Genomic DNA, 20,297 nt, shown 5'->3' on the forward strand with positions numbered 1-20,297 from the left:
AGAACGGATCTTAAGAAATGCACAGAATGTGGAGATGAGGTTAAAACTCCACCGGTTTTCCTGCCTTGCTCCAAAAACCATATTGTCTGCGAGAAATGTTATGAGGAAATTCGAAATGAAAAACAAAACACGTGTAGCACTTGCAAAGATGACTTTCCCGTCGATTGGAAACCAACCGACATTGAACAAAAACGGTTATTGGAACTTCGTTTTATGTTTAAGTTCACATTAAGCTATGTTTGTCCAACTTTATCCGTAATGTGTCATTTACATTAAAAGTGTATTCCATTATTGTACATTTCCGTTGGCAAAAAGCAAATTGGGGTCCGTCTAAAACCGAAAATCATAGGAATTGGGAAAAAAATGTAAACTAATATACAGCCTGCATATATATTTGCATATGATCACCCTACCTTTGAATGTTCCCATTGTTTGTCTGAAAACAAACTGGTGCATAGCTAAACATTTCATATGTTGAGTTAAGAAAATGCGTTCAAACCATGACCCTGCGTTAAGGGTTTGACATGCATTGGTAGCCTTTTTAATTTTGCGTGTACAATATTGAGTCTTAGTGGCCTTACCTACTAACTTTACTTAAAATCTTGTAACTTGTTCTTGTTTGGTACGAACGTTATGGAGGAATAACCTAGCATACCATAGGTATTTAGCTTACCAAAACATGTTGCACGAGTTAACCTTTATCAAGTTATCATTAACAATTGACTTTGCACAAAAAGTACAATACAATTTCACAGAATAGTGTGAGTCTATTGTACAATCATTGCATACAATTAAGAAGTTCTTGTAATACTATTCGTCAAATCATTGGTATAGCATAGATCAAGATTTAAACCGATAATTTCAGGTTTAAACACTAAGTGATACGACCTTCATTAGTTGTAATTGTATTTAAACATGTAATTAGTAGAGCAAACGCATTCATATTTTTTTTCATCATTTCAGTGAAGAGAAGCGAAAACTCGTTAATTTTCAGGAAAAATGCAACTCTTTTCTGATGGCCGTTATATCACAGCTTTGCTTTTCTGAAAACAAAACCCCTTGTCAGGAAATTATTGAAAAACTTTTTGGATATATAACATGTTCAAAAACAGAGGGGCGATCGCATTTCACAAAAGAAATGACCATGTTTAATACAGGAATCGACAGAAGTCCGGTGTTCCGATCTTACCTCATACAGCTACTCGTGAGATGCAGGTCAATGCGTTATATCTAGATTTTAGTTCATCATACATCACAAAAAACACATCATTATTAGCTTTGCGTTTAAATGATAAGAAACGAGAAACTATTTTGACTATTTCAAGAAGTTTTGGACATCTTGCTTTTGACACAGTGTTAATCATCGTGACAAAGACCAATATCTTTTCCGTTTGATAACACATTTATCAACTCTTGACCAAACATAACCATATTTGGGTTACGTTAAACGGCAAAGAATGATATATTTTAAAATAAAATGTTCAAACGGATCATTTTAGTTCCTTCGTTGTGATACAGCATTCATGTACATTACGCCTTTTCAAAATGTTGTCTTGTAATATATAAACGTTTCGATTGCAGTGAAGAGGCTGTAACAAAACATTTACAACAGTTCTTTGATGGAGCAGTTCAGTGTATCAAAGACAATGAAGTTGAATATTCACCGGCTGATATAATCGAACTGTGTTTACTCTTCATACAATGCATAGAGGTAACATTACATATAGGATTGTGAGATTTTCTAGGTAATGTTTAAAACCAAACTTATGTGTGTGAACCAATTTTATCTTTCAATTAGGTGGTATATATGCATGCAATTGAAAAGAAACATAAAACCTAGACGTTATTCGTTAAATGTTTGTTTTGTTACGTTTATATTGCTGACAAATGTTATACTGCTAACGAGATAATGTAAAGACTTGACACTATCAACCATTTCCAGAAAATACCAGTATATATTACAATACCAGTTATATTTTGTAATGGTCTATTAAAACATACAGCAAAAAGTAATAAGAACATTTACTTTAGTTACGTTTTATAGTACATCAGGCAACATCCTTTGACAACTTCTTACTCGCGAGAGCCCATCTGCTATAATATTGTTTGAACAATTTATAGCATACAATAGTTTGCAAACTAAATAAAGAATGAATAAATAAATACACCTTTTGTTTTCATGGAATTGTTTACCTTAATGCGGAGTAATAATTTTTTTATCAATATAAATTGAGAACAAGTCTATTAAATAGGTGTTATTTAATATATTTTTCGGGGTGGTTGTATTAAACAGCACTTATAAAACAGTTAGCACAATCACTTCTTTTTGACCATGCAATGGTCAGGTTAACATATTTTACACCTTATCTCAGTATGCATCTCCTTACAAATTGAAATAATAATTGAAAAACAAGCTTTGCTTGAGATTATTCAACATTTTTCTATGCAATATGGAATAAAAAATATGATAATAGAGTTAGGAAACCGTATTGGGCCATATTTTTTTAAATAATTTCATGTCATAAGATGCTGTTATTATTAACTTATTAACGTAAACAGGGATTCAATCAAATCGAAGAAAACATAGTCACTGTGGGCGTTGTGTTTTAAACATATAAAATATTTATTTTACAGGATTCGCTCATGCAAAAAGCCTACATGGACAAAAACAAATGTGAATATGCAGCTGAAATTCTGAATAGCGCTAGAAAGTGTATAAGCAGCGATGAATTGAACGTGGACATGATATACAGCATTGCCAAAGCTAGAACAGGATTGCGTATTGTTGCTGATTACATGAATAGGATAGTGAAAAACGGCACTAACCCATCAGTTGTTCCGCAATCCGAACAAGTTATGTTTGATACTGCAAGCTATTTGTGTGAAGAACAAAAGTCAGGGCATGCAAGGTCAGTGTTTCATAAGAGTTTCACGGTTGACATACATCCTACATCTAATTTTAACGGTATTTTTATTATAATACGCGTAACTTAGCTACAAGCGGAAGTATAAGTACGTAGCCCTAATGTTTACTTACAATCCTAACTTATTTAATTGAAATAAATATATTACATTTGAAGAGTTTAAGGTTTTTAAAAAAAAATGGCTAATATTTGTTAAATATGTTGTCAGATGCTTAACTTTACAGTCTATTTATATATTGTAATTACAGTCAGTTTCTTGTCAAGAATCTGTGCCGAACATACGGGCTTGACATATATATGTCGATATGCGGCTCCAAGGCAAAGTTTTTGAAATGGATTAAGATTCACAAGGAAAAGGTACGTACATCTTATGATAAAATTATCGACATGAATCCGAGTGATTAATGGTAGACTCTAGTTAAGAAGAGTCATTGCCTGCCGGTCAGAGAATGTCGTTATGGTTTGCCTCATCTAAGTGACTCTTCATGATCGTTTATGCATCACAAACAATGCAGTATAAGTTCTTCAATATTATAAAGGTATTGTCAAAAGCATAACAACAACACTATTATCGAAAAAAATGTTTTGGTTCATAAAAATGCATTGAAAACAAGATGGTCGTTTTATGTCACACCGATAAGACGCTAAGAAACAATTATTTTGATAGCATGTACACTTTAATGCCATGAACGCATAAGTGGATTAAACCCTTTTCCAAAAGCTCAACCTCACACCAATCCCAATATATAGATGCAAGAAATAGGCGACATGTAAGCCGTTATGTGTACAGAACACGGTACGTTTGCAAATACATTGTATTTCCACTTAAATACAGACAGTCAGCTTACACAATTATTCCTATTTTTTATGTTTTAACTTTTAACAATGCCTTTGTTGAACACTGACATATTGCTTCATTCAGCTCTACCGATTGTTTCAGAAAATGTCGTCAGTGGACCGCTTTGTTGTTTGTGGAAAGGAGTATAAAGATATTCGAAAATGTATCTTAAGCTTCCTGCACGGCGAGAGATGTCTTGAAGAGATATGGCGTGACATCATGGTAATTATTATTAGATTTTTATTTAGCTTTATGGAAAATGCTCTACTTTTGCCAAATATTTTATTCAAAAGATCACGTGTTGACGTCATATAGGCTGTGCTTAAGCAATAGATGGACGAAGGACTGTTTGTGTAATACAAACAAGATATAGGGATGTCATTATATAATAATTCATTCTATTTTAATGTTATTTCAAGACTTGAAAATTTGAGCTGATATTTCAAATAAATTAGCATTGATATTAAACTTATCTAAATATTGTTTTCAAAGAAGACAACTGTTCCACGCTTAGCTAATAAATTAGGTTAGAACACTCAGTATACCCTTTTAAAAGTTAGCTATATCAATCAATTATCAACGCATGTAAATGTTATTGTTAGTAAAGGTGGAAACAAGTCAATCTTTCAGTAGAATTCACACAGACATCCGTATTGACATGCGAATGTCATTCAAGTAAATGAGTCTGTCATGAGTCAAGTTAGTCTGTTTTGAGACAATTATTTTGTTGTTTTTTAATTCATTGAAATGCTAAACGAAAAGGCATATTTTGTGTTGTTTTTATGTAAAAATAAATCAGTAAATCTGACTAATTAGGGTATAGCTGATTATCCAAAATGGTCCTATTGTTCTGTTTGTGTTACTAATAGTTCAATGTTGCAAGCAAACGTACAAATAAAAAGTAAAAAAAGAGTAAACGTACGATTGCAACAAGTTTTAAACATAACAAGGAATTTGGATATTTACGTTTTATTTTATTTACGTTTTAGGAAATAACGTCAATGTCGAACATGCGAGATTTGCTCGTTCAACTGTCCATATACAGAGAAGTTACGGGTGTCTGCGTTGAATATCCTGCTAAAGAGGTAATATCATGAAGTAAAAATCTTATGAAGGGTTTTGATCTTAATTTGTGTTACATGTGATTCTCATATTTGAAATAAAGCTAGCATTCACGACACATGGTGGGTTTTGTTTTAAAATTCAATATTCGAAGCAATGGGGCAATAATCAAATTGGCGTATTTCAATACATTTTTACGTTTCCCTCTTACAAAAGTGATATATATGTATACATGAACGTGTCGGTAGGTCGATTCATCCGTCCGTTGGCCTATCGGTCGATCGGAAGAACAAGTATTGCTCGCATAATTACTTGAGAACTATTGGATCTGTAACCATGAATCTAGAGTGGTAGCTTTCCCTTGACCCAGTATCCCACCCTATGTTTCAGGAATCAGTAGTTAAAATGTTAAAGTAAGTGTTAAGGTCACGATCTATAGTCTTATGAGCGATAAGTCTGCACACAATTCATCAACCTTTATGGAATTTTCATAGAATAGTGTAGTGTGTGACCCCATTTACGTTTAAGGTCGTAGCCAGCATTTATTTGTAAGTTGTTGTTGGCCATACTTGTTTAATTGTTTTGGGTGTAAGTAAGTCAAAGTCTTCGATGACACATACTGTATAAGTAAAATCCTTGTATTTTCAGTATATACGAGATAAAATTATGTTTTACAATGAAACATTGTGTATATGTTGAGCGTCACTGGTAGATCAACCAGTTTGGATCTTGAATCAATTAGTTCAAAGATATACGACTTGGTCTTCAATTGTTTGACACCTTTCTTCAATGATTTTAAATTTCTACAAGCATTTATTAAAGAACACACACATTTATTCCATCTTGCAAATGCTTCTGATAAAGCGGCAATTGTTTTAAGTTCATTATCGTTGCAACCTATGTATGCCTTTGGGCTGTCTTTGAGTCAAAGGATAAAAAATTAATAATTGATAATCAATCAAATATAATTATTTCAGCGAACACAACAGCTGACAACTTTCATTGAAAAGGATTATACTTCAAAAGTGAAGGTAAATTTCAAAGTGTTTGTTCTAAGGTTCGGCGACATTGAATTGAGGCATAGACTCAGATGTCTTGATGTAGATATCATATTCAGTCATATATGCGATATATGTGTGGAGATATCTTACACACTTTTATATGCCGACAATCACTATTGTTAACAATAAATAGAAAAAAATCGATATATTGCATAACAGTAATAATTACCCTTCTTAACACGTCCGTTGAAATCAATTTTAGCTATTTCTGAATACTTTTTAGCGTAGTTAGATTTTATCAAAACTGTTGAAACTTTAGGAACTCCCATTTTGAAAGTATCAGTACTTATAGCATAATATATAATCGAAGACAGCATTGTACACGCATTCTTTCAGATATTCTCAAATATGAAGCTAACTTAACATTGCACGACTTATCATTACACTAGATAGACAATGGCGGATCATCAAAACAGCTTTGATACTAATATCAGTATATGAATTATTATGAAACCTTTCCATAATATGTTTGTTTAGGAAAGTACCGTGAAGTTGCTGAGGAATGAAATACAGCCACTTATTCTGCGCAGCAGAGCAGAGGACAGTGTCAGAGCCAAAGATCTAAAATGTCTGATCATACATTTTTTGCAAAGTCTAGAGAATGTTCAATGGGAAGGGACCTTCGTGTTCACATTCGTTTTACTCTTAAATGGAGAAAGCAATATACAGGTATAATTTATTAGGATATACATTTTGAGCCTGGTATATTCGTTGTTAATGTTTTATGTCCTTGATAGTATCACTTATATTCCTTTTACTGTGTATAATCTAGTACTGTTGTCCTTTGTAAGTTGTAAAGAGAATATTGCCGTTGAATGGCTCGAATTTATTTCCTCTTTAATAAGGAATGGATAACTTTGCAAGTACAAACTCTGCACCCTCCGGTAACAAGTTTGTTTACAACATACTTTTCAGTCATGTTTAAATATACAAATGATAAATATTCATGTAAAGTATTTTTGGCTAAAATCAAATTTATTACTTCTTTTATTTCTGTTAAGAAAAATGAAATTCATTATAACTCAAAAGAAACAAATATTTGCGCATTCTATGAACTTTTATTTTCACTCAAACATCACGGATCAAATGCTTCTTCATAACCAGAAACTTAAAAATGAGAAAGTCCCTATATTATAGTGTAACTATTATTTTTTAAGCAATACAGATGGACCGTATAAACGCCAATTATCGGTGTGAAAAACAATTATGTTTTGATTGTGAACATGATGAAAGAAGATATTACGCGATAAATAATACCATGTATTGTCACAGGAAATGTTCCTGCCGACGATGCCACAAGATGACAGAGAAGACGTCAAACAGGCAATACAAGCCCTAGAAAATGAATATGAAAACACAACACTGTATTGTACGTACACAAATGAAGCCCGTGAATTAATATTTATATTTTTAGTAAATGCCAGTAACATGGCAAACAATAAATGCCAAAACAGTTTTTAATAAGAATTTTTATGTTATCTTTATAAATTGACACAAAATACAGTTCGATCATATTGATATAAAAGATTCAACAGCCATTAAATGAATAGAATCACGAGGTTATGGACTGAGTATCAGTAAGCTAAAAGGACAAATAATATATTGAGATAATCGAAACCCACTTCACGGGTAGCTTAAACTACAAGTACAAGTAGTTTTTTAATCCTTGCATATATTAAACGATAACTATATGATGTCTATTTTGTATTTTACAGGTTGTCCAAACGGTCATCAGTACGCAATCGGAGATGTAAGTATGTTCAGAACGAAGTTATTCAACTAGCCTGCAGCATGTTTTGACATTATAGTTGTGCAAACGGTGTATATTAATCACTTATTATAACACAATTAGGCACAGGGATCTCATACTTAGTACGCAGGTTGGTCATGACTAGCAGAAGAACACTTCTGATTTTGATGTTGATGAGTCACAAATGAAAGTGGTGGTGGTTTCGAGCTGAAAATCTGTGTCCGATCAATAACCGAAGAACGCTCGGACCAAGATACCTTATACTTGGTAGGCATGTTGGTCATGACCAGCACATGGCCCCTTCTGCGCAGCAGAGCAGAGTATGGGATAAGCTAAATAACGTATGCACGCTTGGACCTTGGAACCGCAGACATTTTAGTCTTAAGGAGCACTACCACGGATAATACTTTTTGATAATTGATACCAGGATAATTATTTTGGTTCTTCATTCTTTTTAACATCCTGTTGTATTTCTTTCATACCATTTTTTCTGTTCCAGGATTTCATAAAAAAGTTCTTGACAATTGTTTTACATCATTTCAAGAGTTCACGTGTACAACAATCTCATGAAAAGGATAAAAAACGCGAAATGGCATCCACTTCATCTTGCAATGACTTATTTTTGTCGTTGTCATACTTTGTTCTTTAAAATGCATGGAAAGGTCGTCATGAAAATATGTGTGAGAAACTAAAGGCTATCCGGTCATATAAGTCCTAAAATTAATTGCTACTGTTTAACGATGCATAGCGTGGGTACTTATCGTGTTACTCTGACAGCGCATGTTTAAACTTGCGATTGATACTATAATGACAATGCTTGCCATGGTTACAGTACTCGTCATATTTGATTGAGTGTGCAAGGGGTGCACTAATCTGTTTTCCCTGTACATAAACAACTTTAATGTAAGGATATGTGACTGAGAATTAGCCTGACAAATCTGACATGCCCCCATTCATTCAATGTTTTCATGAAAAGAAAATTAAAATCCAAAATTAAATGTGAATTAGTCAAATTGATTCTCTATCTAGTAAATCGTTCTTATTTTTTCGCTGGAATTTGAAAATATTTCCACCGTATACCTTCTCAATTATGACGTGATTTGTTTGTTAAGTGTAGATATCATTTGTCTTCATTTTTTCGTATATAATTGCTACAGTAAGTTCTTTGCTTGTTTATTAACATATATATTATTAAAACCAAACAGTTTTGTCTTCGACAAGATTGCCTTTGTATGAGAGTCATAAAACCAGTAACACCAAAGCCCGGAAGGTATTAAATGGTAGAACTCTATAAATAACTTCTGGCTGTTGTGTTTACAGACCAACATAAAAATGCATTGCTATAGTTGACACTTGTATAACAACGAATAAGTCGTAATAGTTGTAACATGTGTTACAAGTATATATTTTGTCTTAATGGTGCATACGCATTCATTTTGCTAAGAGTAAAACATGAAATGAAAATACAATTTTTATCCTTCGATTGTACATTTATCATATTGTATAATTTTGACAACAAAATACTTTCATATATTGCAGTGCGGACGGCCTTGGACAGTTGATAGGTGCAGAGAATGTGGTGCAGAAATAGGTGGTACAGGACACGTTCCTCTTCCAGGGAATAATGTCGATGACTTGTAAGCTTTTGTTTTGTTCTGCATCCTTGAATTTATATGATTATGTTATCAAATATATACCAAAGTATGTGTTGATGTTTTAATTTGCAGAACGGACCAAACAAAGTCAGGGCATTTACTTGGGCCATGGGAAAGTAGGGGACCACCTGTCCCTGAAAGGAAGCTGACCGTTACAACATTGTCAATTACTCGGATCTTTCTTCATATGGCTCTTTTAGGAGGAGCTGGACGCAACAAAAGGGTATCATTAACCATTTATTTGATAAATTGCGCTTTAAGCAAGTTAGCTCTCATTATCTTGTATAATAAATTAAAGCATGAACACTTTGATAAAATCGCTACTGAATGAAAAATGAGTTCATTTTAATGGATAAGCTGTGTTTTAACCGTCACTGATTCAAATACTTGTATTCACTGTTTCATAAGGTACGTCAAAACATACAATCGCAGAGACCATTGCCGGTAAGGTATCTGATCATGAATATGTGTGTTTGAGTGCCTGGTGACCCCGTACCATTTTGTAATCCTTTGAAAGCATAATGTTGGCAGAAAATGAAAATTTGAAAAAGCGAAAATGAAATTACAACAAAGTCGTAGTCTGAAAGGCCACAAAATATGTCTTTGAGGTTAGATTTGAGTTGAAACATGAAATATACAAACTGTAATATTTATTTGTATGATAACTTTCGGTCATTTATTTTCAATATAAGGAATCAGCAACGAAATACCTTTCAAATGCTACGAACATATATTAAAATGGGGCTGTCCAGGAAATAGATTTTATGCGTCGACTTGCTTAAGTGATATGTTGCCTTTTCTGTATCATATGAAAAAAGGTATATGAAAAGAGAAGACCTATAAAATATTAATAACGTGACTTATTTCTATATGATGCTATTTTTAGACTATATGTGGTATTTTCAAACCGGAAATTGATCCTGAAACTGTCGAGGACTTTTTATGGAAGCACATTCAGAAGGATTTTGATGACTTGCAGCAATCAACAAAGCTTAGTTTTGATGATACCGTGCTTTTGATGCATTCGTTTATCAGTTCAATGGTGAACAACAAAAGTGTCGGTACGGTTTATTATATGATAATTGTCATTGGTTTCTAAGTAATTGGAAATGTAATGATATAAATTGGTTTGCATGATTCTTGACCTCGAGTTAATTCATACCTATTTCTTCTGTTGTTACACGCTTTTAAGGTGGGCATATTAAAGTTTCCTTGTGTATTCATCCGTCCTTTTGTTTATCGAAACATGTGGCGCGCGCATCTTACACAAACTGATAACACTTTTTAGGACTGTTAAGCGCTTGTGCACTTCTTTTTTGTGTTAATCCCACCAAATAATTGTAGAGTAAGACCCAATTACTTTGTCAAAAAGAACATAAATAACTGTGTCACACATATATCATTAAGTATAAGTCTTTACAATTACCGAAATGTTAACCAGTAACTTAAGTTGTGCGCGTGGTGTTTTCTTTGTTGCTGCATCCACTAAGTACCTTTGAGCCTGCTGAACTCGTTCATATCTCCAAAGTTATATCATCCGTAGTCAAAAAACTGTGCAGGGTTGTTTACTAATATTTCAAATTGTTTACATGGGGTTGTATGAGATGCTTCTCCCACAAACGTCATGGCTGTTAACAATATTGACACGTGCCTTTCCTACTCACGCGCGACATTGGGACAATCATGGCATGGAGACATTTATAGTTGTTATGTGTGTCAAAAGGCTTAAATAATAGTCAGATCTTGTAACATAAACAATTATGATAGACGAATGAATTTCAAAGGTAAGGTGTTGGCAAACCTTTCTAAGATCAGTCGATTCGAGTTCATTATTCGATATACTATTGTATATTTTCAAATAAGATATCGATTCTAAATTCAAACATATGATATATACATTAACAAAATGAATCTATGTTAAACTAAGCGAACTTGTTCTGAATTCGTGCTGTTTCCATGATATTGATACTTATCCTGAAACGATATGTAAAAAAAAGTACTATAGTCGATAAAGCGAGCGTGTTTCCAATTTGATTGGAATTCCTGCTTCACCAAGATATTTATACCTATACTGAAAACTTACTTCCTTTGTTGGTTTTTACATTATTTGTTCCTTTCTTTTTGTGCTAAAGTAGATGAAGTGTGAACAATTCATCCACCCTGGTTCAATAATGCAATCGGAAAGTCTTACAAGGAAGACGAGCGTACCAACACATATTGGCTTACATTAAATCAACGCAATAACTTGCTTCAGGGCTTGTTTAACATGCCAAGACAGATCGATCCGAAAAACTTGCCAAAAAACTTTACAAAAGCGAAGCCACTCTTCTTTTTTAAAATTTTGGAAAATCCTTAAACCCTTTTTCTTCATGAAACACAAACTCACCTTGTAACATGTTTCACTCCCTGACATCACCATACCTGTCCTATATTACTCCATTACGTGGACCACATTCTACGTTTTTTTTGCGGTTGATTTTATAAGAAAGTTTTCACCACTAACACATACTCCGCTAAATTTGAAATGTCTAGAAATATCGTCGAACACAGAACAGTAAAGTTTATTTTCACTAATTTGACAAAAATGTAAATGGGTGATGTTGGTTAGGAGCTTTCGATTTTTTAATATTTCAGAATCTGCAGCGTTTGCACCCAACAGGGCACTACTAACGAACAAGAATGATCGACAGGCGTGGGAAGTACTTTTCACGAGAGTAGCTTTAGATGACACCTTAAAGGTTACAGACTTTTGAACACAAAATGCAAATAGCCCACCTTTGAAACGAATAATTTGATATCATCATTTTTGAAACATTAATTAAAACAACAGTTCAATACTTAGGGTGTATTAAAGTGTGAATGTAATGACTGGAAAATAGTTTCATAATTTTCAAACGTCCTAAAGATCGCCAAACCAAATCAATGCGACGATAGATCCTTGCAAAAATAATGAAATATACTGTATATAAACGACATATACAGAGCTGTTATTAATACATAATAACGTCTGTGGCTCGTTGTCATAGCATAACATCTAAATTAAACGAAGCGTGGCCAAACGTGTTTGTATTTAAAGACAATGTTATCATTATTCAGAATGTGAACGAGATCCTCGGAAATTTAAACAAAGAAGTTGCAGCTGATGGTATATGTTTATTGTTTCTCAGTTCATTTATTGTAATAATTGTCGTTAGTGCGTTAATTAATCTTAGTTTTGCATACCTTAGTAATGCCCTGGTGAAATGTTGAAGCTTTTGTTCCAATTTGATATCAAAGGCAAGCATAATTGTATAAACATCTATTATAAAATGTACTTAAAGTATAAAACAACCATATATTGCAGATCCATTTCACTGCATCATTCACGACATTGATAGGACGAAGGGAACGGACGAGCCGACTAAAATTGCTGAAACATCTAAAACATGGCGCTACAGAACACCAGTTTCAATAGAACATCTTCAACAAGACCTAGAACAGAAGAAAATCGCAGATAAATTGTCACTGAAGATCTTGAGCGAATTTCTACAAGAGGTCTAAACTTTTTATCATACGTCAAACTGTCAAATAAATGCTTTGTTATTTTATTTAATTATATAGTTATTCCTTTTCAAGATGGCTAACTGAATTATACTTTAAGCCATTGCCTCATCATAAGCATTTGTACTGTCAAAAATATTAAGAATATTTATCTCACCTGATGATTTGATAACAATAAATTATTCCTTAGCTTTATATTTGAAGTGCAAGGTATACTGTATGTAGTGTGCGTATGCTTCACAAAACTAGCTTTAAATTACCATCGTTGTTATATCATTAATTCCAGGACCATGCACTACAAGCCTTACGATTTGTGCCAAATATAATGAAACTACACCGAATTCTTCTCCAAAAATACAATATGAAACTGGACAGATCGGCAGCAAAACGATGTACAGTACGGAACATGAAAACAGGTTCGATTTCTACTGTTATCGCCTTAAACCATTGTTTATGTTGAGGTTCGTAGGTTAAATTTCATCTCTTTTTTCAAGAGTGTTAACATAATGTAAACTACATTAACGACGATTAACTGATCATACATAACACACATAAAGGCATAACAGGCACTAAACATGACACAATGGCAATAAATGTATTAAAACGTAATATGAAATATAATATATCTTAAAGTGTGTACGTTACCGTGCTTAATTCTACTAACTTGATAAGCGATTTTATAATTTGTTCCATGAAGTATTAAGTCGGTCTTAGTACATGCAATCACTGTGGAATGGTATCGTTTTCTGATCTGATGTGATCATATTATATTTGTAATTAATAAAACCTTATCCTAGATACCCATTCCAACCCATTATGAAACCATACTCCTACAAATAATGTTCAGCATGAAGTTTTAAGTATATACTTGTGTTTTCGCAAGTAAATATATTGCCATTTGTTTAGTATGACATTGCTTCTACAATTACTACGTTTAAGTTGAATGAACAGCTTTTTTCTTATAGTGTACTCTTCTTAGCATAGAGCAATGGTGTCTGTTTTATGCCGGTCAAACTCTGATTTACACTATCAGACGTCTAGATTTTATTTTTTCATGGAAACTGCCTTTACATAAGTAATTGTTTATTTCCTGTATGTTTCTTGTACGCTGCAATTGGAATACTAAAGTATAAGTTTTATGCAATAAAACAATTAAAATTGCAGATAAAGTAGCCGGTACAGATACAGAAACACTTCTTAGGGATTTTTCTGATGCATGGGAGATAACCAGGCACTATCTGCAAAAACACGGTACAGTGAAATGCATATTTTCCTATAATTTGTAACCTATTTTTTAATTTTGATAAGGCGTCTTTTGTCAGAGAAAATAATTACATTACGACACTGACAATCTGAGTGACTTGCCATAAACTGATTCGGCTATCTGAGTGCATTTCTTCCATATAGATGTTCCGAAAAATATTCGCAAGTCGCCTTCTTTTTAACATCCCTCAAAATAAATGTTGCAGTGTGTAACACAGAAGACCAAAGGCAAATTGTTCAAAAGGAGTTCTGTATGAAGCCCATCACAGATGACACGCCTTTATCATTCTTTCTTCCGGCAACACATGGTCAGGGACTCTGCTCCTATGCGCTTATCGACTTCTTGTTACGAAAGCAAAACTCCTTTCTTGACGAATGTGGACTCGGAAAAAGGTACTTATACATCCTGGTTTAATCGATTGATATGTATGTGTATTTATTATATTGTCTCAGTGTACAACAAAGAGAATTGCAGAGAAATGTTTTCATTAATAATTTACTTATATCAAAAACACATTTGCTAAACTACACTCGGAGAATGTATATATTCTTAATTTGCACGATGATTTTAAATGCTATTTTTCCTAGGTTATAAATCACAATTTTGAGTTTGGAGTTTCATTCATTTATATGGGCGTTCTATTGTCTTAAACACTGAGAGATAAATCCGTATAAATTATCAGTGTTGATTAGTTTGTACAAAATTATATTCGGATTTGTAAAACAATTTAAAGCTAAAACACTGAAAAATACGAACAGTTAAATGAAGCTTGCCAAACAAAAAGTGCATATGTGTTTGGTTCCAATCATTTACGCTAGAGTAACGTTCTATTGTTGACGTCATAATCATCAGCCAACAACTTCCGGAATATTTCTACCTAATTTAAAGGCGATATGTAGTTTAAAAATATTGTGAAAATTGACTCCAGTGCAGTCGAATGAGATAAAAGACGATTTAATAGCCACTTACATTCTTGTAGTGTCAGAATAAGAACTAGATCTTGTCTGACTAAAGACGTATGTTACTGAGTATTTACAACCAAGAATGATTGCGCGCGCTTATCCCATTATACAATGATGCGAAGTAGATTTTTTATTTCGTCTTTAAAGGTATACTTAGTTAATGCATTTGGTATATCCGACCCGGAATACCAAGCTCTGTTTGAGTTTTGATTAATAATAAATCATGTCTGTTTCTGTTGCGGTCCACCAATTTCAACTATAAATTCGAAATCTCGGAACCCATGTGCTGTGTTCTATCCTAGCCTGTCTTTTTATGTCCAGGCGCACCCAGTTTTACTTGACATCGAATAATGTTCATTATGTCCGATTTTCCGGTATAAAGTCGATCTGCCATTGAACATTGATATTAGTACAGTAGCATTTGCTTCGTTTCTTTCCTTAGTATAGCGACTATGCCATCGTACTGCTTCCGACGGTTTGAATTTTCTATACATCTTCTGAAGTGTATGGGTAAAAATAATGGCGGCTTAATTCATATTATGAAATCATATTTCTACATCTTCTGTCTTCACCGAGACGACAACACTACTATCGATAATAATATTTTTATTTCACATTCAGTATCAACTTGTTATTACTGATTTATACGTTAAACCGTGCAATAAGTGGTGTGCGTATACTTTATCCGCACTCATTGCATGGTGTTACAGGTTCCCTTTCTGATATGAGTATAAGTACAATAAGGAAAACAAAGAAATACATATGGTGTAAACAGTAAAACAAGTAAAAATAAATTCAAATCAAATGAACATGTTTTATACTCAGAGATGAATAACTATCATGCAAACATAAGGCTGACTCGGGTAATAACTTGTCATAATGCCAAGGTTAATTTTGATTGCCAGATGAATAGCCCAATAGTAATAGACTTGTGAAACTTAAAAATACCCCGGTGAATCAAGAACATGAGTTGTATTAAGGTTAATATTCTACTTCTCGGGCACTTCAATAACATAAATGGTTAAATAACCGAAGAATGTAGATGTGTTTCTTTATTTCTTTTGCCTATGAAATGTCAACAAAGTGATTAGGTTATACCTTTTAGATAATGCTTTTTACAGATGTTTGTTCATATATAAAGCAATTTACAAACACAACATACACAAAATAACATAGGCAGGAATTAGTGTATACAGGCAAAATTAGCAGATAAATGATGTTCTTTGTTTTCGATGCATAATAGTAATTTGTCTGTCGAATTTGTTTATTTCTTAATAGGAAAAGCGTGAAACCAACTGGTTTGACAACTGCACATTTGATCAGCTATGACCACGAAAATGATATCATTCCATTGATAATTGCCAATTGCCAAAGCACATTCGTAATTGGACAGGAAAACCGAATTGAATACGACTTCGAAGGGTTGCAGAGGCAGCTTGTAGACCAGTATCTGATATCGAAGTCCAATGTAGACATCAAATCCCACTTGAAGGTGAGGCAAATATGCACTTCAATATGCAATTGCGATAAGAATATGCTAAATGTCAGATAAAATAAGGTTATCGACAAACATAGAAGTGCATTTAGTCATTTGATGTTCCTGCCAAGACGAAATACCTCGTAAAAGAGACAAACAAAGGCCATTTTCCACCTTTCGTTTCTTAAATTATTATGACATCAACTGCCACAAACCAGTTTGGTAAACATTATCGTATACGGTGTAAAGATGAGAACGAAATATCGCAACATAACTTAAATATATGCCAGCAAACATAGTCTGTGATTATGAGAGTCGTTCAAAGAATTTACAAGGTTAAGCAATTATAACAACAAAACACTTATATTTTATTGGTATGTTTATGCCAATTTGGCAAAAATGTCAAAAGCAAAAATATCTAGACATAAGATTCATTTTACGAAAATATATCCAGAGCTTGATTCGTCTAATAAAGCAATCAACATTTGCGACTGACTGTGCCCCTTATGGAGCGCAAACAAGGCGTTCTGAATTTTAAAACTTATAATAATAGTTAAGCTGCACTTTGCTGACAATATGCTATAAAGCGTTGTGTTGTGAATTGATAAGTTTACTCCTTTGACTGACAAATAGTGTTTTTCAAAAAATGTTTTGAAGTGATTGGCATACCAACATGCTATGGTACTACTCTTCGCTATCCATACATCGTCGCCCTCTCTTCAAACTGTAATTGTGCTTATTTTTTACCATTTTTAAATCATTTGTCAAAAAATGTTGAGTACTCATTTCGTTAAATCTCCAAACAGAATATTTAAAGAAAAATATTAGGTTGAGGAATAGAAATGTGAAAAATAACTGATTTGAATTAATTAGTTAGGTACACTTATTCAGTTCAATTCTGATATATATATATGCAAACACGTCACTGAAAACATTTGCAATAATACAAAGGACGGCTGTTGATATGATGTATGACCAAAAACATCTGTATTAATTAATGCCTTCGTATTTCTTTTGCGCGTAAACGTATTCAGGAAAAAAAGTAGAGAGTAAGGGTGTCATTATATATTAATGCTAGTTTAACGGAATGCCATCTAACCAGTAAGTGTTAAGGTTATGTTCCTTTATGGCAGTGTTGGTTAACAAACGTTTTTCCGCTTATAGTTTCTAGCACATATTCTGTAAACTAAATGCCGCCTCTATGATAATTGTAGATCGATACGATGCAATATGTAACAGAAGTAACAAGAGCGGATGCGTTTAAGTCTTTGCAGGAGAAAATACAGCAAGTAAGTTGGCATTTGACATAACAGTCAGTTCAATAAATATTTATATATATGTATATTATATGATATTTATATAAGTAAGTAAATTGTTTATTATAGTGACATGTGTACATAGCATAATTACATTTCATAATGAATAGTTTTACATTTACACCCGGCCCATCGAGGCTTTATGTTACCTATATATCGGCAGTATATGAAACATAATTTGATTAATTTCATATTGAACATAAGTTGAATTTTACAGTGCAGATATACAAACAATCAAGTACTATTTTACGTAGCACCAATGACTGGAATTAAGATAGAAATAATCAATCGATTATGGTGCAATTATTGCAAACTGATACATCCAAGTGATACATACATTGTATACAATGATTGTGTAAGAAATATAATAAATAAATAAAGATGTTTATGTGTACAATGTACATCTGCTTTTAACAGTAATAATAGAGCGAATACAAATTTATCAACATGATATCAGAAGTTAAGAGAATAGGATGTTTCGTCTTTTACAATATATTTTGCTTATTGATTGACATGGTTTTGCATTAAATGTGTGATTTTTCATAAATCAAACAGATTTAACAAGTCATCATTGGACAAAAAATGTCCAAAACAGGTGGTTTTATTAATTTCGTACATTTGACATTTAAGAACAATATATATATACTTTCAAATGTATTACCGTAACATACCTGCACCCGTTATAAAAAATAAAGATGCGTCGGTCTATCATTCCAGGTTGAATTAGGTGAGGAACACAAGCATTCTATTATCCAAGAATTGCAAGATTTACCGGACCTGTGCAATTCGATAGATCAGCTCGTCGTGACTATAAACTTCCTTCGAACATTGGGTGGAGATGAGAACATATTTTTGAATATGTTTATGACAAAGACGCTCCTTTTAGAAAAGACTGCCTTGTGTAGCCAAAAGGTACACCTATTCGTAAAAAAAGTATTGCTTAAAGTAAGTGGATCTAAATTAAGCATGTGATGTCTAGCGAAAGAGCATTCAGCGAGATATATAGAAGCAAAGACGAAGACCAATAAACCAATAAAATACTTGGAATCTTAAGACTGTTATGATAATGTCTGTTTTAAAAATTTGATAAAAACGTGCGAATTTCTTTCCGTGCCTTTAGGTACATTACTTAATAAAGTTTAGTTTCAGTTTTGCAGTTAAGATGCACTTTTTTGCTACTATCAGACCAGAAGGGTTTTTGAATGATAACTTAAACCAATATGTATATATCTGTATATACATATTTACTTAGAAAAGAATTCTGATAATTTCACGCTTTTATGTACTGTCTTATTCTTGATCCGTTTTGATCAAACGCTGTGTGTACTATCTCAAGCTTTAGATATACACAAGTGAGACACTTGAGTAAAACATCAAAAATGTGTGTTAAAACTCAAGTACATGCCTTGCTATAAATTGCATTGTGTTTGACCTTAAATCAATAGTATCGATGATCGATGCAATCTGTCAAAGGATGTTTTTTTTTTCAAAATTCTGTTTTTTTTCAGGCAAGACAAGTTTGCACACTCGGACACGTAAGATCTCTGTGGCTGCTATTTTCTCTACGAAAGTCGATGCTGATGGTAGATCGCCATTTTCAACATGATGTATGTAAAGCGTTTTAATAGTTTCGTTGGTTTATTATAACCGCGTCTGGTTTCATAAAAAAGTAGCACTAGCAAATGTATGTGTTTGAGAATCCCTCAGACAGTCGCGTTGGTATATACCGTATACAAATACATTATGGACCAAGCCTGGTTTTAGAATTAAAATGACGATCACTACTTAAGTATGATTATGGTCATGATCTTATGACCATATGCAATAGATATAAACTAAATACTTAACCTATAAAATCAATCAAGGGCAACTAGTCTAGTGGAGTCCGCCTTTCAACCAATTGGTTGTCGGTTCGATCCCACAAGGTTACTTTATCACAGCCTCTGAAAAGGGACTCAAGTACTGGTTTGTCCCCACTTACTTTCTCATAGCCTCTCAAAAGGTTTTACCCAGGAATCGGACTCGAGAGTGGTTATATAAACTATCACAGCTTTCGTCATAATCGAGCTGAATGAAATTTATATAAACTAAACCACCGAAATGTGTTGTGTTTGAAAATCCAAGTGTCTTTAATTGGCAGCTGCAGCTAATTATATAAAACTGCTTGTTTCTTACAATTTTTCAAAGTTAGCCAAAATGTTAAAAAATTCGCAAATATGTAAAAATTCTTTACTTCTTACCAATCAAATCAATTATATAAACAAATTAGCTAAAGGGCAACCTTTTTACAGCTTAGGAAGGTTTTATATCATTGACTGCTGAAAAGATTATGTGTTGAAAAGGTATTTGATGCGAACTTAAACACGCCGTTTTACTGTTGCGTTACTGTATAATAGTTTGCATAACAAACCAGACACTTAATCAACGGCATCTGACAAAAGAACAAAA

The 20,297-nt window shown here is 33.1% G+C and overlaps 1 protein-coding gene across 2 annotated transcripts in view; it reads left to right on the forward strand.

The window, feature by feature from the left end:
- The window catches only part of LOC128205637 (E3 ubiquitin-protein ligase rnf213-alpha-like), a 108,420-nt gene that overhangs the window by 83,341 nt on the left and 4,782 nt on the right, over positions 1 to 20,297 (forward strand). The window contains exons 71-95 of one of the 2 annotated variants that reach the window (XM_052907441.1): positions 3 to 194; positions 964 to 1,215; positions 1,582 to 1,711; positions 2,635 to 2,909; positions 3,173 to 3,281; positions 3,865 to 3,984; positions 4,752 to 4,847; positions 5,802 to 5,855; positions 6,363 to 6,554; positions 7,158 to 7,254; positions 7,601 to 7,635; positions 9,175 to 9,272; positions 9,363 to 9,513; positions 9,699 to 9,734; positions 10,177 to 10,351; positions 11,925 to 12,028; positions 12,387 to 12,435; positions 12,634 to 12,824; positions 13,117 to 13,246; positions 13,995 to 14,081; positions 14,300 to 14,486; positions 16,335 to 16,548; positions 17,748 to 17,822; positions 18,567 to 18,761; positions 19,358 to 19,456. In XM_052907441.1, the coding sequence (XP_052763401.1) occupies positions 3 to 194; positions 964 to 1,215; positions 1,582 to 1,711; positions 2,635 to 2,909; positions 3,173 to 3,281; positions 3,865 to 3,984; positions 4,752 to 4,847; positions 5,802 to 5,855; positions 6,363 to 6,554; positions 7,158 to 7,254; positions 7,601 to 7,635; positions 9,175 to 9,272; positions 9,363 to 9,513; positions 9,699 to 9,734; positions 10,177 to 10,351; positions 11,925 to 12,028; positions 12,387 to 12,435; positions 12,634 to 12,824; positions 13,117 to 13,246; positions 13,995 to 14,081; positions 14,300 to 14,486; positions 16,335 to 16,548; positions 17,748 to 17,822; positions 18,567 to 18,761; positions 19,358 to 19,456 (3,343 nt within the window). The remainder of the gene's footprint in view (positions 1 to 2; positions 195 to 963; positions 1,216 to 1,581; positions 1,712 to 2,634; positions 2,910 to 3,172; positions 3,282 to 3,864; positions 3,985 to 4,751; positions 4,848 to 5,801; positions 5,856 to 6,362; positions 6,555 to 7,157; positions 7,255 to 7,600; positions 7,636 to 9,174; positions 9,273 to 9,362; positions 9,514 to 9,698; positions 9,735 to 10,176; positions 10,352 to 11,924; positions 12,029 to 12,386; positions 12,436 to 12,633; positions 12,825 to 13,116; positions 13,247 to 13,994; positions 14,082 to 14,299; positions 14,487 to 16,334; positions 16,549 to 17,747; positions 17,823 to 18,566; positions 18,762 to 19,357; positions 19,457 to 20,297) is intronic. The other variant, XM_052907442.1, reaches the window with a different exon arrangement.

The sequence above is a fragment of the Mya arenaria genome, chromosome 10 (genome assembly GCF_026914265.1).
Source record: "Mya arenaria isolate MELC-2E11 chromosome 10, ASM2691426v1".
In the NCBI taxonomy this organism is placed as follows: Eukaryota; Metazoa; Mollusca; class Bivalvia; order Myida; family Myidae; genus Mya; species Mya arenaria.